General features: G+C 47.2%; 1 protein-coding gene across 1 annotated transcript in view; it reads left to right on the plus strand.

Annotated features, from left to right (window-relative positions):
* Window positions 1-15,000, plus strand: part of LOC115126666 (neurobeachin-like) — a 182,957-nt gene that overhangs the window by 153,038 nt on the left and 14,919 nt on the right. The window contains exons 25-29 of the mRNA XM_065005054.1: window positions 1,714-2,205; window positions 2,500-2,742; window positions 3,731-4,150; window positions 6,260-6,477; window positions 9,367-9,520. Coding sequence (XP_064861126.1) covers window positions 1,714-2,205; window positions 2,500-2,742; window positions 3,731-4,150; window positions 6,260-6,477; window positions 9,367-9,520 — 1,527 coding nt within the window. The remainder of the gene's footprint in view (window positions 1-1,713; window positions 2,206-2,499; window positions 2,743-3,730; window positions 4,151-6,259; window positions 6,478-9,366; window positions 9,521-15,000) is intronic.

Genomic DNA, 15,000 nt, shown 5'->3' on the forward strand with positions numbered 1-15,000 from the left:
TATTAGTTATTGATCATGTCTCTTCCTCTATAAGGTAACCTACCAGTTATATTAGATCACCGAAGATGTTATTGATTATTAGTTATTGATCATGTCTCTTCCTCTATAAGGTAACCTACCAGTTATATTAGATCACCTAAGATGTTATTGATTATTAGTTATTGATCATGTCTCTTCCTCTATAAGGTAACCTACCAGTTATATTAGATCACCTAAGATGTTATTGATTATTAGTTATTGATCATGTCTCTTCCTCTATAAGGTAACCTACCAGTTATATTAGATCACCTAAGATGTTATTGATTATTAGTTATTGATTATGTCTCCCCCTCTGTAAGGTAACCTACGAGGCCCATAAGGAGTACCTGGCTAAGATGTTATTGATTATTAGTTATTGATCTTCCATAGGTAACCTACGAGGCCAATAAGGAGTACCTGGCTAAGATGTTATTGATTATTAGTTATTGATTATATCTCCCCCTCTGTAAGGTAACCTACGAGGCCCATAAGGAGTACCTGGCTAAGATGTTATTGATTATATCTCCCCCTCTGTAAGGTAACCTACGAGGCCCATAAGGAGTACCTGGCTAAGATGTTATTGATTATTAGTTATTGATTATATCTCCCCCTCTGTAAGGTAACCTACGAGGCCAATAAGGAGTACCTGGCTAAGATGTTATTGATTATTAGTTATTGATCTCCCATAGGTAACCTACGAGGCCAATAAGGAGTACCTGGCTAAGATGTTATTGATTATTAGTTATTGATTATATCTCCCCCTCTGTAAGGTAACCTACGAGGCCAATAAGGAGTACCTGGCTAAGATGTTATTGATTATATCTCCCCCTCTGTAAGGTAACCTACGAGGCCCATAAGGAGTACCTGGCTAAGATGTTATTGATTATATCTCCCCCTCTGTAAGGTAACCTACGAGGCCAATAAGGAGTACCTGGCTAAGATGTTATTGATTATATCTCCCCCTCTGTAAGGTAACCTACGAGGCCCATAAGGAGTACCTGGCTAAGATGTTATTGATTATATCTCCCCCTCTGTAAGGTAACCTACGAGGCCCATAAGGAGTACCTGGCTAAGATGTTATTGATTATATCTCCCCCTCTGTAAGGTAACCTACGAGGCCCATAAGGAGTACCTGGCTAAGATGTTATTGATTATATCTCCCCCTCTGTAAGGTAACCTACGAGGCCCATAAGGAGTACCTGGCTAAGATGTTATTGATTATTAGTTATTGATTATATCTCCCCCTCTGTAAGGTAACCTACGAGGCCAATAAGGAGTACCTGGCTAAGATGTTATTGATTATTAGTTATTGATCTTCCATAGGTAACCTACGAGGCCAATAAGGAGTACCTGGCTAAGATGTTATTGATTATGTCTCCCCCTCTGTAAGGTAACCTACGAGGCCAATAAGGAGTACCTGGCTAAGATGTTATTGATTATTAGTTATTGATTATATCTCCCCCTCTGTAAGGTAACCTACGAGGCCCATAAGGAGTACCTGGCTAAGATGTTATTGATTATATCTCCCCCTCTGTAAGGTAACCTACCAGTTATATTAGATCACCTAAGATGTTATTGATTATTAGTTATTGATTATATCTCCCCCTCTGTAAGGTAACCTACGAGGCCAATAAGGAGTACCTGGCTAAGATGTTATTGATTATTAGTTATTGATTATATCTCCCCCTCTGTAAGGTAACCTACGAGGCCCATAAGGAGTACCTGGCTAAGATGTACGAGGAGTACCAGCGACAGGAGGAGGAGAACATCAAGAAGGGGAAGAAAGGTTCTGTCTCCACCATCTCCGGCCTCTCGGCCACGCCCGCCCCCGTCGTCAATGGCAACCTGGAGATCCGCGAGCTGGACGACCACTCCCAGAGCCAGACCCCCGAGAGTGAGGCCGAGTACGGAGAGGGAGGAGCAGGAGGGGTCTCCAGGAATCTGCTTGCTGAGGGAGGGGTCGGGTTAGGCGTGAAGGGACCCAACAGAGAGGCATTGACCCCTGGGGAGGAAGGTCAGGGGTCAGGCGTTAGGGTCGAAGTTCATGACCTCCTGGTGGATATCAAGGCGGAAAAGGTGGAGGCCACAGAGGTCAAACTAGACGACCTGGATCTGTCTCCAGAAGGGATAGTCGGAGGAGGAGGAGGAGGAGGAGGAGGAGTGATGGAGGGACTGGTTGGAGGAGGAGTGATGGATGGACTGGGAGGAGGGATAGGAGGGATAGGAGGAGGGAGGATGGAGGTATTGGGAGGAGGAGGAGTGATGGAGGGACTGGGAGGAGGGATAGGAGGCATAGGAGGAGGGAGGATGGAGGTATTGGGAGGAGGAGGAATAGGAGGAGGGAGGATGGAGGTATTGGGAGGAGGAGGAATAGGAGGAGGGAGGATGGAGGGATTGGGAGGAGGGAGGATGGAGGGATTGGGAGGAGGAGGGATAGGAGGGGGGAGGATGGAGAGATTGGGAGGAGGAGGGAGGATGGAGGGATTGGGAGGAGGAGGGAGGATAGAGAACGGGCCCCTAGTGGAGGTGGACTCCCTGCTAGACAGCGCCTACAGTGCCGTGGTGCAGAAGCTGAAAGGGAACCACGGTAACCTGACATCGAAAGATGAGACGGTGGTCACGGGGCTGGGCGCCATGGAGGATGATGGGAACATGGGTCCGCTCATCACCCTTGCCGACGAGAAAGACAGTGTCCCTAGCAACAACGGATTCCTCTTCAGCAAGGTAGGGGTTAAAAAGGTGTTTTAATAGGAATATTCCCGTCATTTCCTGTGGTAGTAACAACATCATGATAAGGAATAAATATCTGTATTTACACAGTATCAAGGAGGTATCTCACTGTAGGAAGTTGTGATGCCTCTGCTGCACTACCTGGTTCCTTCCTTACTTCCTTCCTCTCTTCCTTCCTTCCTCCTTCCTTCCTCCCTTCCTTCCTCCTTTCCTCCTCTTCCTTCCTTCCTTCCTTCCTTCCTTCCTTCCTTCCTTCCTTCCTTCCTTCCTTCCTTCCTTCCTTCTCCTTCCTTCCCTTCCTCTCTTCCTTCCTTCCTCCCTCCCTCCCTCCCTTCCTTCCTTCCTTCCTTCCTTCCTTCCTTCCTTCCTTCCTTCCTCTTCCTTCCTTCCTTCCTTCCTCTCTTCCTTCCTCTCTTCCTTCCTTCCTCCCTCCCTCCCTCCCTTCCTTCCTTCCTTCCTTCCTTCCTTCCTTCCTTCCTTCCTTCCTTCCTTCCTTCCTTCCTTCCTTCCTCCCTCTCTTCCTTACTTCCTCTCTTCCTTCCTGCCTTCCTTCCTTCCTCCCTTCCTCTCTCCCTCCCTTCCTTCCTCCCTTCCTCTCTTCCTCCCTTCCTTTCTCCCTTCCTCTCTTCATTCCCTACTTCCTCTCTTCCGTCCTCTCTTCCTTCCTCCCTTCCTCTCTCCCTCCCTTCCTCTCTTCCTTTCTCCCTTCCTCTCTTCCTCCCTTCCTTACTTCCTCCCTTTCTCTCTTCCTCCCTTCCTTGCTCTCTTCCTCCCTTCCTTCCTCCCTTCCTCTCGTCCTCTCTGTCTTTCTCATTCACATCAATATACTTTATTGTAATCACTTTGCCAGGTCAAAATGTGTCACCTTTTTAAATAAGAAAGCACCATCCAGTGTTTGTGTGGTATTTCTGGGAGATGTCATCACCTTTTCTATGTTGGACGACATGTTGAATGGTATCTTTCTGTCTTCTCTCCCCCTGAGGTTGATGAGAAGCTGCTTCCAGCACTGGCCACCACAGACCCTCTGGTTCTGCCCAGCCCGGACCAGCCCAACCCCTTAGGCTCTGGCCCCGTCCACTCCTCCACCAGCGCCAGCGACGACCTGAGTCTCCTAGCCCACATGACCTCCTGCAGGGGCTCAGACCTGAATCAAGCCCAGGGAGGGCTCCCCGAGGTCGGGCCCTTCAAGATCCAGAGTCCCCTGGCTGACATCAGCTCCATCGCCCAGAGAGAGAGCCAGGCAGCTGAGATCCAGGGCTACCCAGGGGGAGAGGGTCCGTCTGGGGCAGATGGAGAGGTGGCAGGGGGTAAGGCTGGAGGTGACACGGTGAGCACCACGTCTGATACAGAAAGGTCTGATGATGGGAAGGAGATGAAGATCCAGACCACGGCCACGACTCAGGTATATCGTCCTGGTGTGTCAAATATCTTACCTCAAGTGTCTTAGGTCAGTTGAGGTAACTCTATAGTTAATGTCGGTTACTGTTTTCTGATAAACAAGTCCATGGCTGGCTAACGACAATAGCTAAATGTATCCCTAACATTTTCGATCCTTTCAAACTTTAAAATCGAACCTAGCTGTAGTTGTTAGCTTAGCCGTGGTTATTAGCTCTGAATGGTTTTTAACTTAGCTGTTAGCTTAGCTGTGGTTATTAGCTTTGACGTGGTTTTTAACTTAGCTGTTAGCTTAGCCGTGGTTATTAGCTCTGAAATGGTTTTTAACTTAGCTGTTAGCTTAGCTGTGGTTATTAGCTCTGAAATGGTTTTTAACTTAGCTGTTAGCTTAGCTGTGGTTATTAGCCCTGACATGTTTTTTAACTTAGATGTCAGCTTAGGCATGGTTATTAGCTCTGACATGGTTTTTAATTTAGCTGTTAGGTTAGCCGTGGTTATTAGCTCTGAAATGAGTTTTTAACTTAGCTGTTAGCTTAGCCATGGTTATTAGCTGTGAAATGGTTTTTAATTTAGCTGTTAGCTTAGCCGTGGTTATTAGTTCTGAAATGGTTTATAATTTAGCTGTTGGCTTAGCCGTGGTTATTAGCTCTGAAATGGTTCCTAACTTAGCTGTTAGCTTAGCCGTGGTTATTAGCTCTGAAATGGTTCCTAACTTAGCTGTTGGCTTAGCCGTGGTTATTAGCCCTGACATGGTTTTTAACTTAGATGTTAGCTTAGCTTCTGTTTTATTGTCAATAATAAGGTTCTTTCAACTGTTGGTTTAAGCTCAGGTATTGTTTCCCTCTCCCCAGTTGTATAGTTAGAGATGGAGACCTAGATATTGATCTCTGTCTACTTCCCGGAACCGAACCGCCAACTTACCTAGACCTGTCTCTCTACTTCCCCGGAACCGAACCGCCAACTTACCTAGACCTGTCTCTCTACTTCCCCGGAACTGAACCCCCAACTTACCTAGACCTGTCTCTCTCCTTCCCCGGAACTGAACCCCCAACTTACCTAGACCTGTCTCTCTACTTCCCCGGAACCGAACCCCCAACTTACCTTGACCTGTCTCTCTACTTCCCCGGAACCGAACCCCCAACTTACCTAGACCTGTCTCTCTACTTCCCCGGAACCGAACCCCCAACTTACCTAGACCTGTCTCTCTACTTCCCCGGAACCAAACCCCCAACTTACCTTGACCTGTCTCTCTACTTCCCCGGAACTGAACCCCCAACTTACCTAGACCTGTCTCTCTACTTCCCCGGAACCGAACCGCCTACTTACCTTGACCTGTCTCTCTACTTCCCCGGAACTGAACCCCCAACTTACCTAGACCTGTCTCTCTACTTCCCCGGAACCAAACCTCCAACTTACCTTGACCTGTCTCTCTACTTCCCCGGAACCGAACCCCAACTTACCTTGACCTGTCTCTCTACTTCCCCGGAACCGAACCCCCAACTTACCTAGACCTGTCTCTCTACTTCCCCGAACCGAACCCCCAACTTACCTAGACCTGTCTCTCTACTTCCCCGGAACCAAACCCCCAACTTACCTAGACCTGTCTCTCTACTTCCCCGGAACCGAACCGCCAACTTACCTAGACCTGTCTCTCTACTTCCCCGGAACCGAACCGCCTACTTACCTTGACCTGTCTCTCTACTTCCCCGGAACCGAACCTCCAACTTACCTTGACCTGTCTCTCTACTTCCCCGAACCGAACCGCCAACTTACCTTGACCTGTCTCTCTACTTCCCCGAACCGAACCCTCCAACTTACCTTGACCTGTCTCTCTACTTCCCCGAACCAAACCTCCAACTTACCTTGACCTGTCTCTCTACTTCCCCGGAACCAAACCTCCAACTTACCTTGACCTGTCTCTCTACTTCCCCGGAACCGAACCCCAACTTACCTTGACCTGTCTCTCTACTTCCCCGGAACCAAACCTCCAACTTACCTTGACCTGTCTCTCTACTTCCCCGGAACCGAACCCCCAACTTACCTTGACCTGTCTCTCTACTTCCCCGGAACCAAACCGCCTACTTACCTTGACCTGTCTCTCTCCTCCCCTCTACAGGCTCTCCACGGTCGTACGGCGGCCCAGTTGGAACGTGACCTGCGTGTGGACCTGGGCTTCAGAGGGATGCCCATGACAGAGGAGCAGCGGCGCCAGTTCAGCCCTGGGCCTCGCACCACCATGTTCCGTATCCCAGAGTTCAAGTGGTCGCCCATGCACCAGCGCCTCCTCACTGACCTGCTGTTCGCCCTGGAGACAGACGTACACGTCTGGAGGAGGTGTGTGTGTGTGTGTGTGTGTGTGTGCGTGCGTGTGTGTGTGTGTGTGTGTGTGTGTGTGTGTGTGTGCGTGTGTGTGTGTGTGTGTGTGTGTGTGTTCGCTCTGGAGGTCAGAGACAGTCACCCTAGACACTGTGTAGTGCACCATTTTAGACCAGAGCTACTCAGGGCTGGAGATAGATGGTCCTGCGATGGCCTGGGGTACAGTGTTTCACTTTTATGTAGGTCAAATCAACTACAGATCAAGATGTAAGGAAAGATATTCCACACCCAGATAATATTCCACACCCAGGGAACATTCCACACCCAGATAATATTCCACACCCAGAGAACAGTCCACACCCAGAGAACATTCCACACCCAGAGAACATTCCACACCCAGATAATATTCTACACACAGGGAACATTCCACACCCGGGGGATATTTCACACCCAGGGGATATTTCACACCCAGGGAACATTCCACACCCAGAGAACATTCCACACCAAGAGAACATTCCACACCCAGATAATATTCTACACACAGGGAACATTCCACACCCGGGGGATATTCCACACCCAGAGAACATTCCACACCCAGAGAACATTCCACACCCAGAGAACATTCCACACCCAGATAATATTCTACACCCAGGGAACATTCCACACCCAGGGGATATTCCACACCCGGGGGATATTCCACACCCAGAGAACATTCCACACCCAGAGAACATTCCACACCCAGAGAACATTCCACACCCAGAGAACATTCCACACCCAGATAATATTCCACACCCAGATAATATTCTACACCCAGGGGATATTTCACACCCAGGGGATATTCCACACCCAGGGGATATTCCACACCCAGGGGATATTCCACACCCAGAGAACATTCCACACCCAGAGAACATTCCACACCCAGAGAACATTCCACACCCAGATAATATTCTACACCCAGGGGATATTTCACACCCAGGGGATAATCCACACCCAGGGGATATTCCACACCCAGGGGATATTCCACACCCAGTGGATATTCCACACCCAGGGGATATTCCCCACCCGGGGGATATTCCACACCCAGAGAACATTCCACACCCAGAGAACATTCCACACCCAGAGAACATTCCACACCCAGATAATATTCCACACCCAGATAATATTCTACACCCAGGGGATATTCCACACCCAGGGGATATTCCACACCCAGAGAACATTCCACACCCAGAGAACATTCCACACCCAGAGAACATTCCACACCCAGATAATATTCTACACCCAGGGGATATTTCACACCCAGGGGATAATCCACACCCAGGGAATATTCCACTCCCAGTGGATATTCCACTCCCAGTGGATATTCCACTCCCAGGGGATATTCCACACCCAGGGGATATTCCACACCCAGGGAATATTCCACACCCAGGGGATATTCCACACCCAGGGGATATTCCACACCCAGTGGATATTCCACTCCCAGTGGATATTCCACACCCAGGGGATATTCCACACCCAGGGGATATTAACACGCACACTCACTCTCAGGGGGAGATAAAGAAGCTCAATGAAAGGTGTTTGAGTTATTCTGTGCAGCGAATGAGAGATCAATATTACAACCGGACTGTGCCCCAGGCTCAGTCCGGTATGACTCGGGCCACCTTGGGTTATTCCTCCTTAGGTTATTCCTCCTTGGGTTATTCCTCATTGGGTTATTCCTCATTGGGTTATTCCTCCTTGGGTTATTCCTCATTGGGTTATTCCTCATTGGGTTATTCCTCATTGGGTTATTCCTCATTGGGTTATTCCTCCTTGGGTTATTCCTCCTTGGGTTATTCCTCCTTGGGTTATTCCTCATTGGGTTATTCCTCATTGGGTTATTCCTCCTTGGGTTATTCCTCCTTGAGTTATTCCTTGGTTTGAGTGTGAGCACATTTTGAACTGAGTTTACAGACAAAGAGACGGGAGACCTCTCCTTTCCCTCTCGTTTCCCTCTCGTGAACAACACTTTATTATTAACTCTTCACTCTCTCCTCTTTCCCTGTTCTCACTCCCCTCTCTTCCTCCTCTCCTCTCATCCTTGCTCTCTTCTCTCCTCTCCTCTCCTCTCCTCTCCTCCCTCTCCTCTCTCTCTTCTCTTCTCTTCTCTTCTCTTCTCCTCTCTTTTCCTCTCCTCTCTTCTCTTCTCTTCTCTTCTTCTCTCCTCTCTTCTCTTCTCTTCTCTCCCCTCTCTCTCTTTTTCCTCTCCTCTCCTCTCCTCTCTCTCTTTCTTCTCTCTCCTCTCCTCTCTTCTCTTCTCTTCCCCTCTCTCTCTTTTCTCCTCTCCTCTCCTCTCCTCTCCTCTATTATATCCTCTCCTCTCCTCTTTTCTCCTCTCCTCTCCTCTCCTCTCCTCTCTTCTCTTCTCCTCTCTTCTCTTCTCTCCTCTCTTCTCTTCTCTTCCCCTCTCCTCTCTCCTCTCCTCTCCTCTCCTCTCTTCTCCTCTCCTCTCTTCTCTCTTCCTCTCCTCTATTCTCTCTCCTCTCCTCTCTTCTCTTCTCTTCCCCTCTCTCCTCTCCTCTCCTCTCCTCTCCTCTCCTCTCCTCTCCTCTCCTCTCTTCTCTTCTCTTCTCTTCTCTTCCCCTCTCCTCTCTCCCTCTCCTCTCCTCTCCTCTCCTCTCCTCTCTTCTCTTCTCTTCTCTTCTCTTCTCTTCTCTTCTCTTCTCTTCTCCTCTCTTCTCTTCTCTTCTCTTCTCTCTCTTCTCCTCTCCTCTCCTCTCTTCTCTTCTCCTCTCTTCTCTTCTCTTCTCTTCTCTTCTCTTCTCTTCTCTTCTCTCTCCTCTCCTCTCCTCTCTTCTCTTCTCTTCTCTTCTCTTCTCTTCTCTTCTCTTCTCTTCTCTTCTCTTCTCTTCTCTTCTCTCCTCTCTCCAGCCATTCAACCAAGTCAGTAATGGACTTTGTGAACAGCAATGAGAACATCATCTTTGTCCACAACACTATACACCTCATCTCTCAGATGGTGGACAACATCATTATCGCCTGTGGAGGGATCCTCCCTCTGCTCTCTGCAGCCACCTCCCCCTCTGTAAGTATGGCTCACCGCTGGCCCACCTTGGTGGGAGGGGGAACTGCAGGACAACACGTGTTATTCAGGCCTGGTGATTGGAATTAGGTTTATTTTCTGAATTGACTGGAATTGAAAAGGAATTGATCCCAACCCTGGTTTGCACCTTGTTTTTACACATTGGGTGAAATGAATCTTCAATTTAAAACCTGCTAGTGCAACCTTTTCTCTGGTTCTTTTTGTTAATTCTATCATTAAAAAAAACAATACTACATTGGTTTTTATTTCTTAACTTTGAAAAATTTTGACTGAAACCTTCTAACCCTCAGCTCTCAAACTGAAAAATGTATTTGATAAGTTCAGGCCGTTGTTTTAAACATCCTTTTCTTTTTCTCTCTTTGTCTCTCTGTGTGTTCTCTCTGTGTGTTCTCTCTGTTCTGTTCTCTGTGTGTTCTCTCTGTTCTGTTCTCTGTCTCTCTGTGTGTTCTCTCTGTTCTGTTCTGTTCTCTGTCTCTCTGTGTGTTCTCTGTCTCTCTGTGTGTTCTCTCTGTTCTGTTCTCTGTCTCTCTGTGTGTTCTCTGTGTTCTGTCCTCTGTCTCTCTGTGTGTTCTCTCTATTCTGTCGTCTGTCTCTCTGTGTGTTCTCTCTGTTCTGTTCTCTGTCTCTCTGTGTGTTCTCTCTGTTCTGTTCTCTGTCTCTGTGTGTTCTCTCTATTATGTCCTCTGTCTCTCTGTGTGTTCTCTCTGTTCTGTTCTCTGTCTCTCTGTGTGTTCTCTCTGTTCTGTTCTCTCTGTCTCTCTGTGTGTTCTCTCTGTTCTGTTCTCTGTCTCTCTGTGTGTTCTCTCTGTTCTGTTCTCTGTCTCTCTGTGTGTTCTCTCTCTATTCTGTTCTCTGTCTCTCTGTGTGTTCTCTCTCTGTTCTGTTCTGTGTGTTCTCTCTCTGTCTCTCTGTCTCTGTTCTCTGTTCTCTGTCTCTCTGTGTGTTCTCTCTGTTCTGTTCTCTGTCTCTCTGTGTGTTCTCTCTGTTCTGTTCTCTGTCTCTCTTTGTGTTCTCTGTGTGTTCTCTGTTCTGTCTCTCTGTGTGTTCTCTCTTCTCTCTGTCTCTCTGTGTGTTCTCTCTGTTCTGTTCTCTGTCTCTCTGTGTGTTCTCTCTGTTCTGTTCTCTGTCTCTCTGTGTGTTCTCTCTGTTCTGTTCTCTGTCTCTCTGTGTGTTCTCTCTGTTCTGTTCTCTGTCTCTCTGTGTGTTCTCTCTGTTCTGTTCTCTGTCTCTCTGTGTGTTCTCTCTGTTCTGTTCTCTGTCTCTCTGTGTTCTCTCTCTGTTCTGTTCTCTGTCTCTCTGTGTGTTCTCTCTGTCTCTCTGTTCTCTGTCTCTCTGTCTCTCTGTGATTCTCTCTGTTCTGTTCTCTGTCTCTCTGTGTGTTCTCTCTGTTCTGTTCTCTGTCTCTCTGTGTGTTCTCTCTGTTCTGTCTCTCTGTCTCTGTTCTCTGTCTCTCTGTGTTCTCTCTGTTCTGTCTCTCTGTCTCTGTTCTGTCTCTCTGTGTTCTCTCTGTTCTGTTCTCTGTCTCTCTGTGTGTTCTCTCTCTGTTCTGTTCTCTGTCTCTCTGTGTGTTCTGTTCTCTGTTCTGTGTGTTCTCTGTTCTGTTCTCTGTCTCTCTGTGTTCTCTCTGTTCTCTGTCTCTCTGTTCTCTGTGTCTCTCTGTGTGTTCTCTCTGTTCTGTTCTCTGTCTCTCTGTGTGTTCTCTCTGTGTTCTCTCTGTTCTGTTCTCTGTCTCTCTGTGTGTTCTCTCTGTTCTGTCTCTCTCTGTTCTCTGTCTCTCTGTGTTCTCTCTATTCTCTCCTCTGTCTCTCTGTGTGTTCTCTCTGTTCTGTTCTCTGTCTCTCTGTGTGTTTCTCTCTGTTCTGTTCTCTGTCTCTCTGTGTGTTCTCTGTTCTGTTCTCTGTGTGTTCTCTCTGTTCTGTTCTCTGTCTCTCTGTGTGTTCTCTCTGTTCTGTTCTCTGTCTCTCTGTGTGTTCTCTCTGTTCTCTGTCTCTGTGTGTTCTCTGTTCTGTTCTCTGTCTCTCTGTGTTTCTCTCTGTTCTGTTCTCTGTCTCTCTGTGTGTTCTCTCTGTTCTGTTCTCTGTCTCTCTGTGTGTTCTCTCTGTTCTGTTCTCTGTCTCTCTGTCTCTCTGTTCTGTTCTGTTTCTCTGTCTCTCTGTGTGTTCTCTCTGTTCTGTTCTCTGTCTCTCTGTGTGTTCTCTCTGTTCTGTTCTCTGTCTCTCTGTGTGTTCTCTCTGTTCTGTTCTCTGTCTCTCTTTGTGTTCTCTCTGTTCTGTTCTCTGTCTCTCTGTGTGTTCTCTCTGTTCTGTTCTCTGTCTCTCTGTGTGTTCTCTCTATTCTGTCCTCTGTCTCTCTGTTCTGTTCTCTGTCTCTCTGTGTGTTCTCTCTGTTCTGTTCTCTGTCTCTCTGTGTGTTCTCTCTGTTCTGTTCTCTGTCTCTCTGTGTGTTCTCTCTGTTCTGTTCTCTGTCTCTCTGTGTGTTCTCTCTGTTCTGTTCTCTGTCTCTCTGTGTGTTCTCTCTGTTCTGTTCTCTGTCTCTCTGTGTGTTCTGTTCTCTGTCTCTCTGTGTTCTCTGTCTCTGTGTGTTCTCTCTGTTCTGTTCTCTGTCTCTCTGTGTGTTCTCTCTGTTCTCTGTTCTGTGTGTTCTCTCTGTTCTGTCTCTCTGTGTTTCTCTCTATCTCTCTGTCTCTCTGTGTTTCTCTCTGTTCTGTGTCTCTCTCTGTTCTGTTCTCTGTCTCTCTGTGTGTTCTCTCTGTTCTGTTCTCTGTCTCTCTGTGTGTTCTCTCTGTTCTGTTCTCTGTCTCTCTGTGTGTTCTCTCTGTTCTGTTCTCTGTCTCTCTGTGTGTTCTCTCTGTTCTGTTCTCTGTCTCTCTGTGTGTTCTCTCTGTTCTGTTCTCTGTCTCTCTGTGTGTTCTGTGTGTTCTCTCTTCTCTCCTCTGTCTCTGTTCTGTTCTCTGTCTCTCTGTTCTCTCTCTGTTCTGTTCTCTCTGTTCTGTTCTCTCTCTGTGTGTTCTCTGTCTCTGTTCTGTTCTCTGTCTCTCTGTGTGTTCTCTGTTCTGTCTCTCTGTCTCTCTGTGTTCTCTGTCTCTCTGTGTGTTCTCTCTGTTCTGTTCTCTGTCTCTCTGTGTGTTCTCTCTGTTCTGTTCTCTGTCTCTCTGTGTGTTCTCTCTATTCTGTTCTCTGTCTCTCTGTGTGTTCTCTCTATTCTGTCCTCTGTCTCTCTGTTCTGTTCTCTGTCTCTCTGTGTGTTCTCTCTGTTCTGTTCTCTGTCTCTCTGTGTGTTCTCTCTGTGTATTCTCTGTCTCTCTGTGTGTTTTTCTCTGTTCTGTGTGTGTTCTCTCTGTCTGTTCTCTGTGTGTACTCTCTGTTCTGTCTCCTGTCTCTCTTTTCTGTCTCTCTGTGTGTTCTCTCTATCTCTCTCCTCTGTCTCTCTGTGTCTCTGTGTCTCTGTCTCTCTCTGTGTGTTCTGTTCTCTGTCTCTCTGTTCTCTGTTCTGTCTCTGTCTCTCTGTGTTTCTCTCTGTTCTGTTCTCTGTCTCTCTGTGTGTTCTCTCTGTTCTGTTCTGTCTCTCTGTTCTGTTCTCTGTCTCTCTGTGTTCTCTCTCTGTTCTGTCTGTCTCTCTGTGTGTTCTCTCTCTGTCTCTCTGTGTGTTCTCTCTGTTCTGTTCTCTGTCTCTCGATGTTCTCTGTCTCTCTGTGTGTTCTCTCTGTTCTGTTCTCTGTCTCTCTGTGTGTTCTCTCTGTTCTGTTCTCTCTGTCTCTCTGTTCTCTGTGTTCTCTCTGTTCTGTTCTCTGTCTCTCTGATGTGTTCTGTTCTCTGTTCTGTTCTCTGTTCTGTTCTCTGTCTCTCTGTGTGTTCTCTCTGTTCTGTTCTGTCTTTCTGTGTGTTCTCTCTCTCTTCTCTGTGTGTTCTCTGTTCTCTCTGTCTCTCTGTGTGTCTCTCTGTTCTGTTCTCTGTCTCTCTGTCTCTGTTCTGTTCTCTGTCTCTCTGTGTTCTCTCTCTGTTCTGTTCTCTGTCTCTCTGTGTTTCTCTCTGTTCTGTTCTGTCTCTGTGTGTCTCTGGGATCTGTTCTCTGTCTCTCGATGTGTTCTCTCTGTTCTGTTCTCTGTCTCTCTGTGTGTTCTCTCTGTTCTGTTCTCTGTCTCTCTGTGTGTTCTCTCTGTTCTGTTCTCTGTCTCTCTGTGTGTTCTCTCTGTTCTGTTCTCTGTCTCTCTGTGTGTTCTCTCTGTTCTGTTCTCTGTCTCTCTGTGTGTTCTCTCTGTTCTGTTCTCTGTCTCTCTGTGTGTTCTCTCTATTCTCTGTCTCTCTGTGTCTGTTCTCTCTGTTCTCTCTCTGTTCTGTTCTGTCTCTCTGTGTGTTCTCTCTGTTCTGTTCTCTGTCTCTCTGTGTGTTCTCTCTGTTCTGTTCTCTGTCTCTCGATGTGTTCTGTGTGTTCTCTCTGTTCTGTTCTCTGTCTCTCTGTGTGTTCTCTGTTCTCTGTTCTGTTCTCTGTCTCTCTGTGTGTTCTCTGTTCTGTTCTCTGTCTCTCTGTGTGTTTCTCTGTCTCTCTTTTTCTGTTCTCTGTCTCTCTGTGTGTTCTCTCTGTTCTATTCTCTGTCTCTCTGTGTGTTCTCTCTATTCTGTCCTCTGTCTCTCTGTGTGTTCTCTCTGTTCTGTTCTGTCTCTCTGTGTGTTCTCTCTGTTCTGTTCTCTGTCTCTCTGTGTGTTCTCTCTGTTCTGTTCCCTGTCTCTCTGTGTGTTCTCTCTATTCTGTTCTCTGTCTCTCTGTGTGTTCTCTCTGTTCTGTTCTCTGTCTCTCTGTGTGTTCTCTCTGTTCTGTTCTCTGTCTCTCTGTGTGTTCTCTCTGTTCTGTTCTCTGTCTCTATGTGTGTTCTCTCTCTGTTCTCTCTCCTCTGTCTCTGTCTGTGTGTTCTCTCTGTTCTGTTCTCTGTCTCTCTGTGTGTTCTCTCTGTTCTGTTCTCTGTCTCTCTGTTCTGTGTTCTCTCTATTCTGTTCTCTGTCTCTCTGTGTTCTCTGTTCTCTGTGTGTTCTCTCTATTCTGTTCTCTGTCTCTGTTCTGTTCTCTGTCTCTCTGTGTGTTCTCTCTGTTCTGTTCTCTGTCTCTCTTCTCTCTGTTCTCTGTCTCTCTGTGTGTTCTCTCTGTTCTGTTCTCTGTCTGTCTCTCTGTGTGTTCTCTCTATTCTGTGTCTCTCTGTGTGTTCTCTATTCTGTTCTCTGTCTCTCTGTGTGTTCTCTCTGTTCTGTTCTCTGTCTCTCTGTGTGTTCTCTCTATTCTGTTCTCTGTCTCTCTGTGTGTTCTCTCTATTCTGTTCTCTGTCTCTCTGTGTGTTCTCTCTGTTCTGTTCTCTGTCTCTCTGTGTGTTCTCTCTGTTCTGTTCTCTGTCTCTCTGTGTGTTCTCTCTATTCTGTCCTTCCTCTCGTCTTCCCGTCTGTTTTTCTACGGGGGTTTTGCACGTGCAGAGTTCA

The sequence above is a fragment of the Oncorhynchus nerka genome, linkage group LG19, assembly GCF_034236695.1.
Source record: "Oncorhynchus nerka isolate Pitt River linkage group LG19, Oner_Uvic_2.0, whole genome shotgun sequence".
Lineage (NCBI taxonomy): Eukaryota > Metazoa > Chordata > Actinopteri > Salmoniformes > Salmonidae > Oncorhynchus > Oncorhynchus nerka.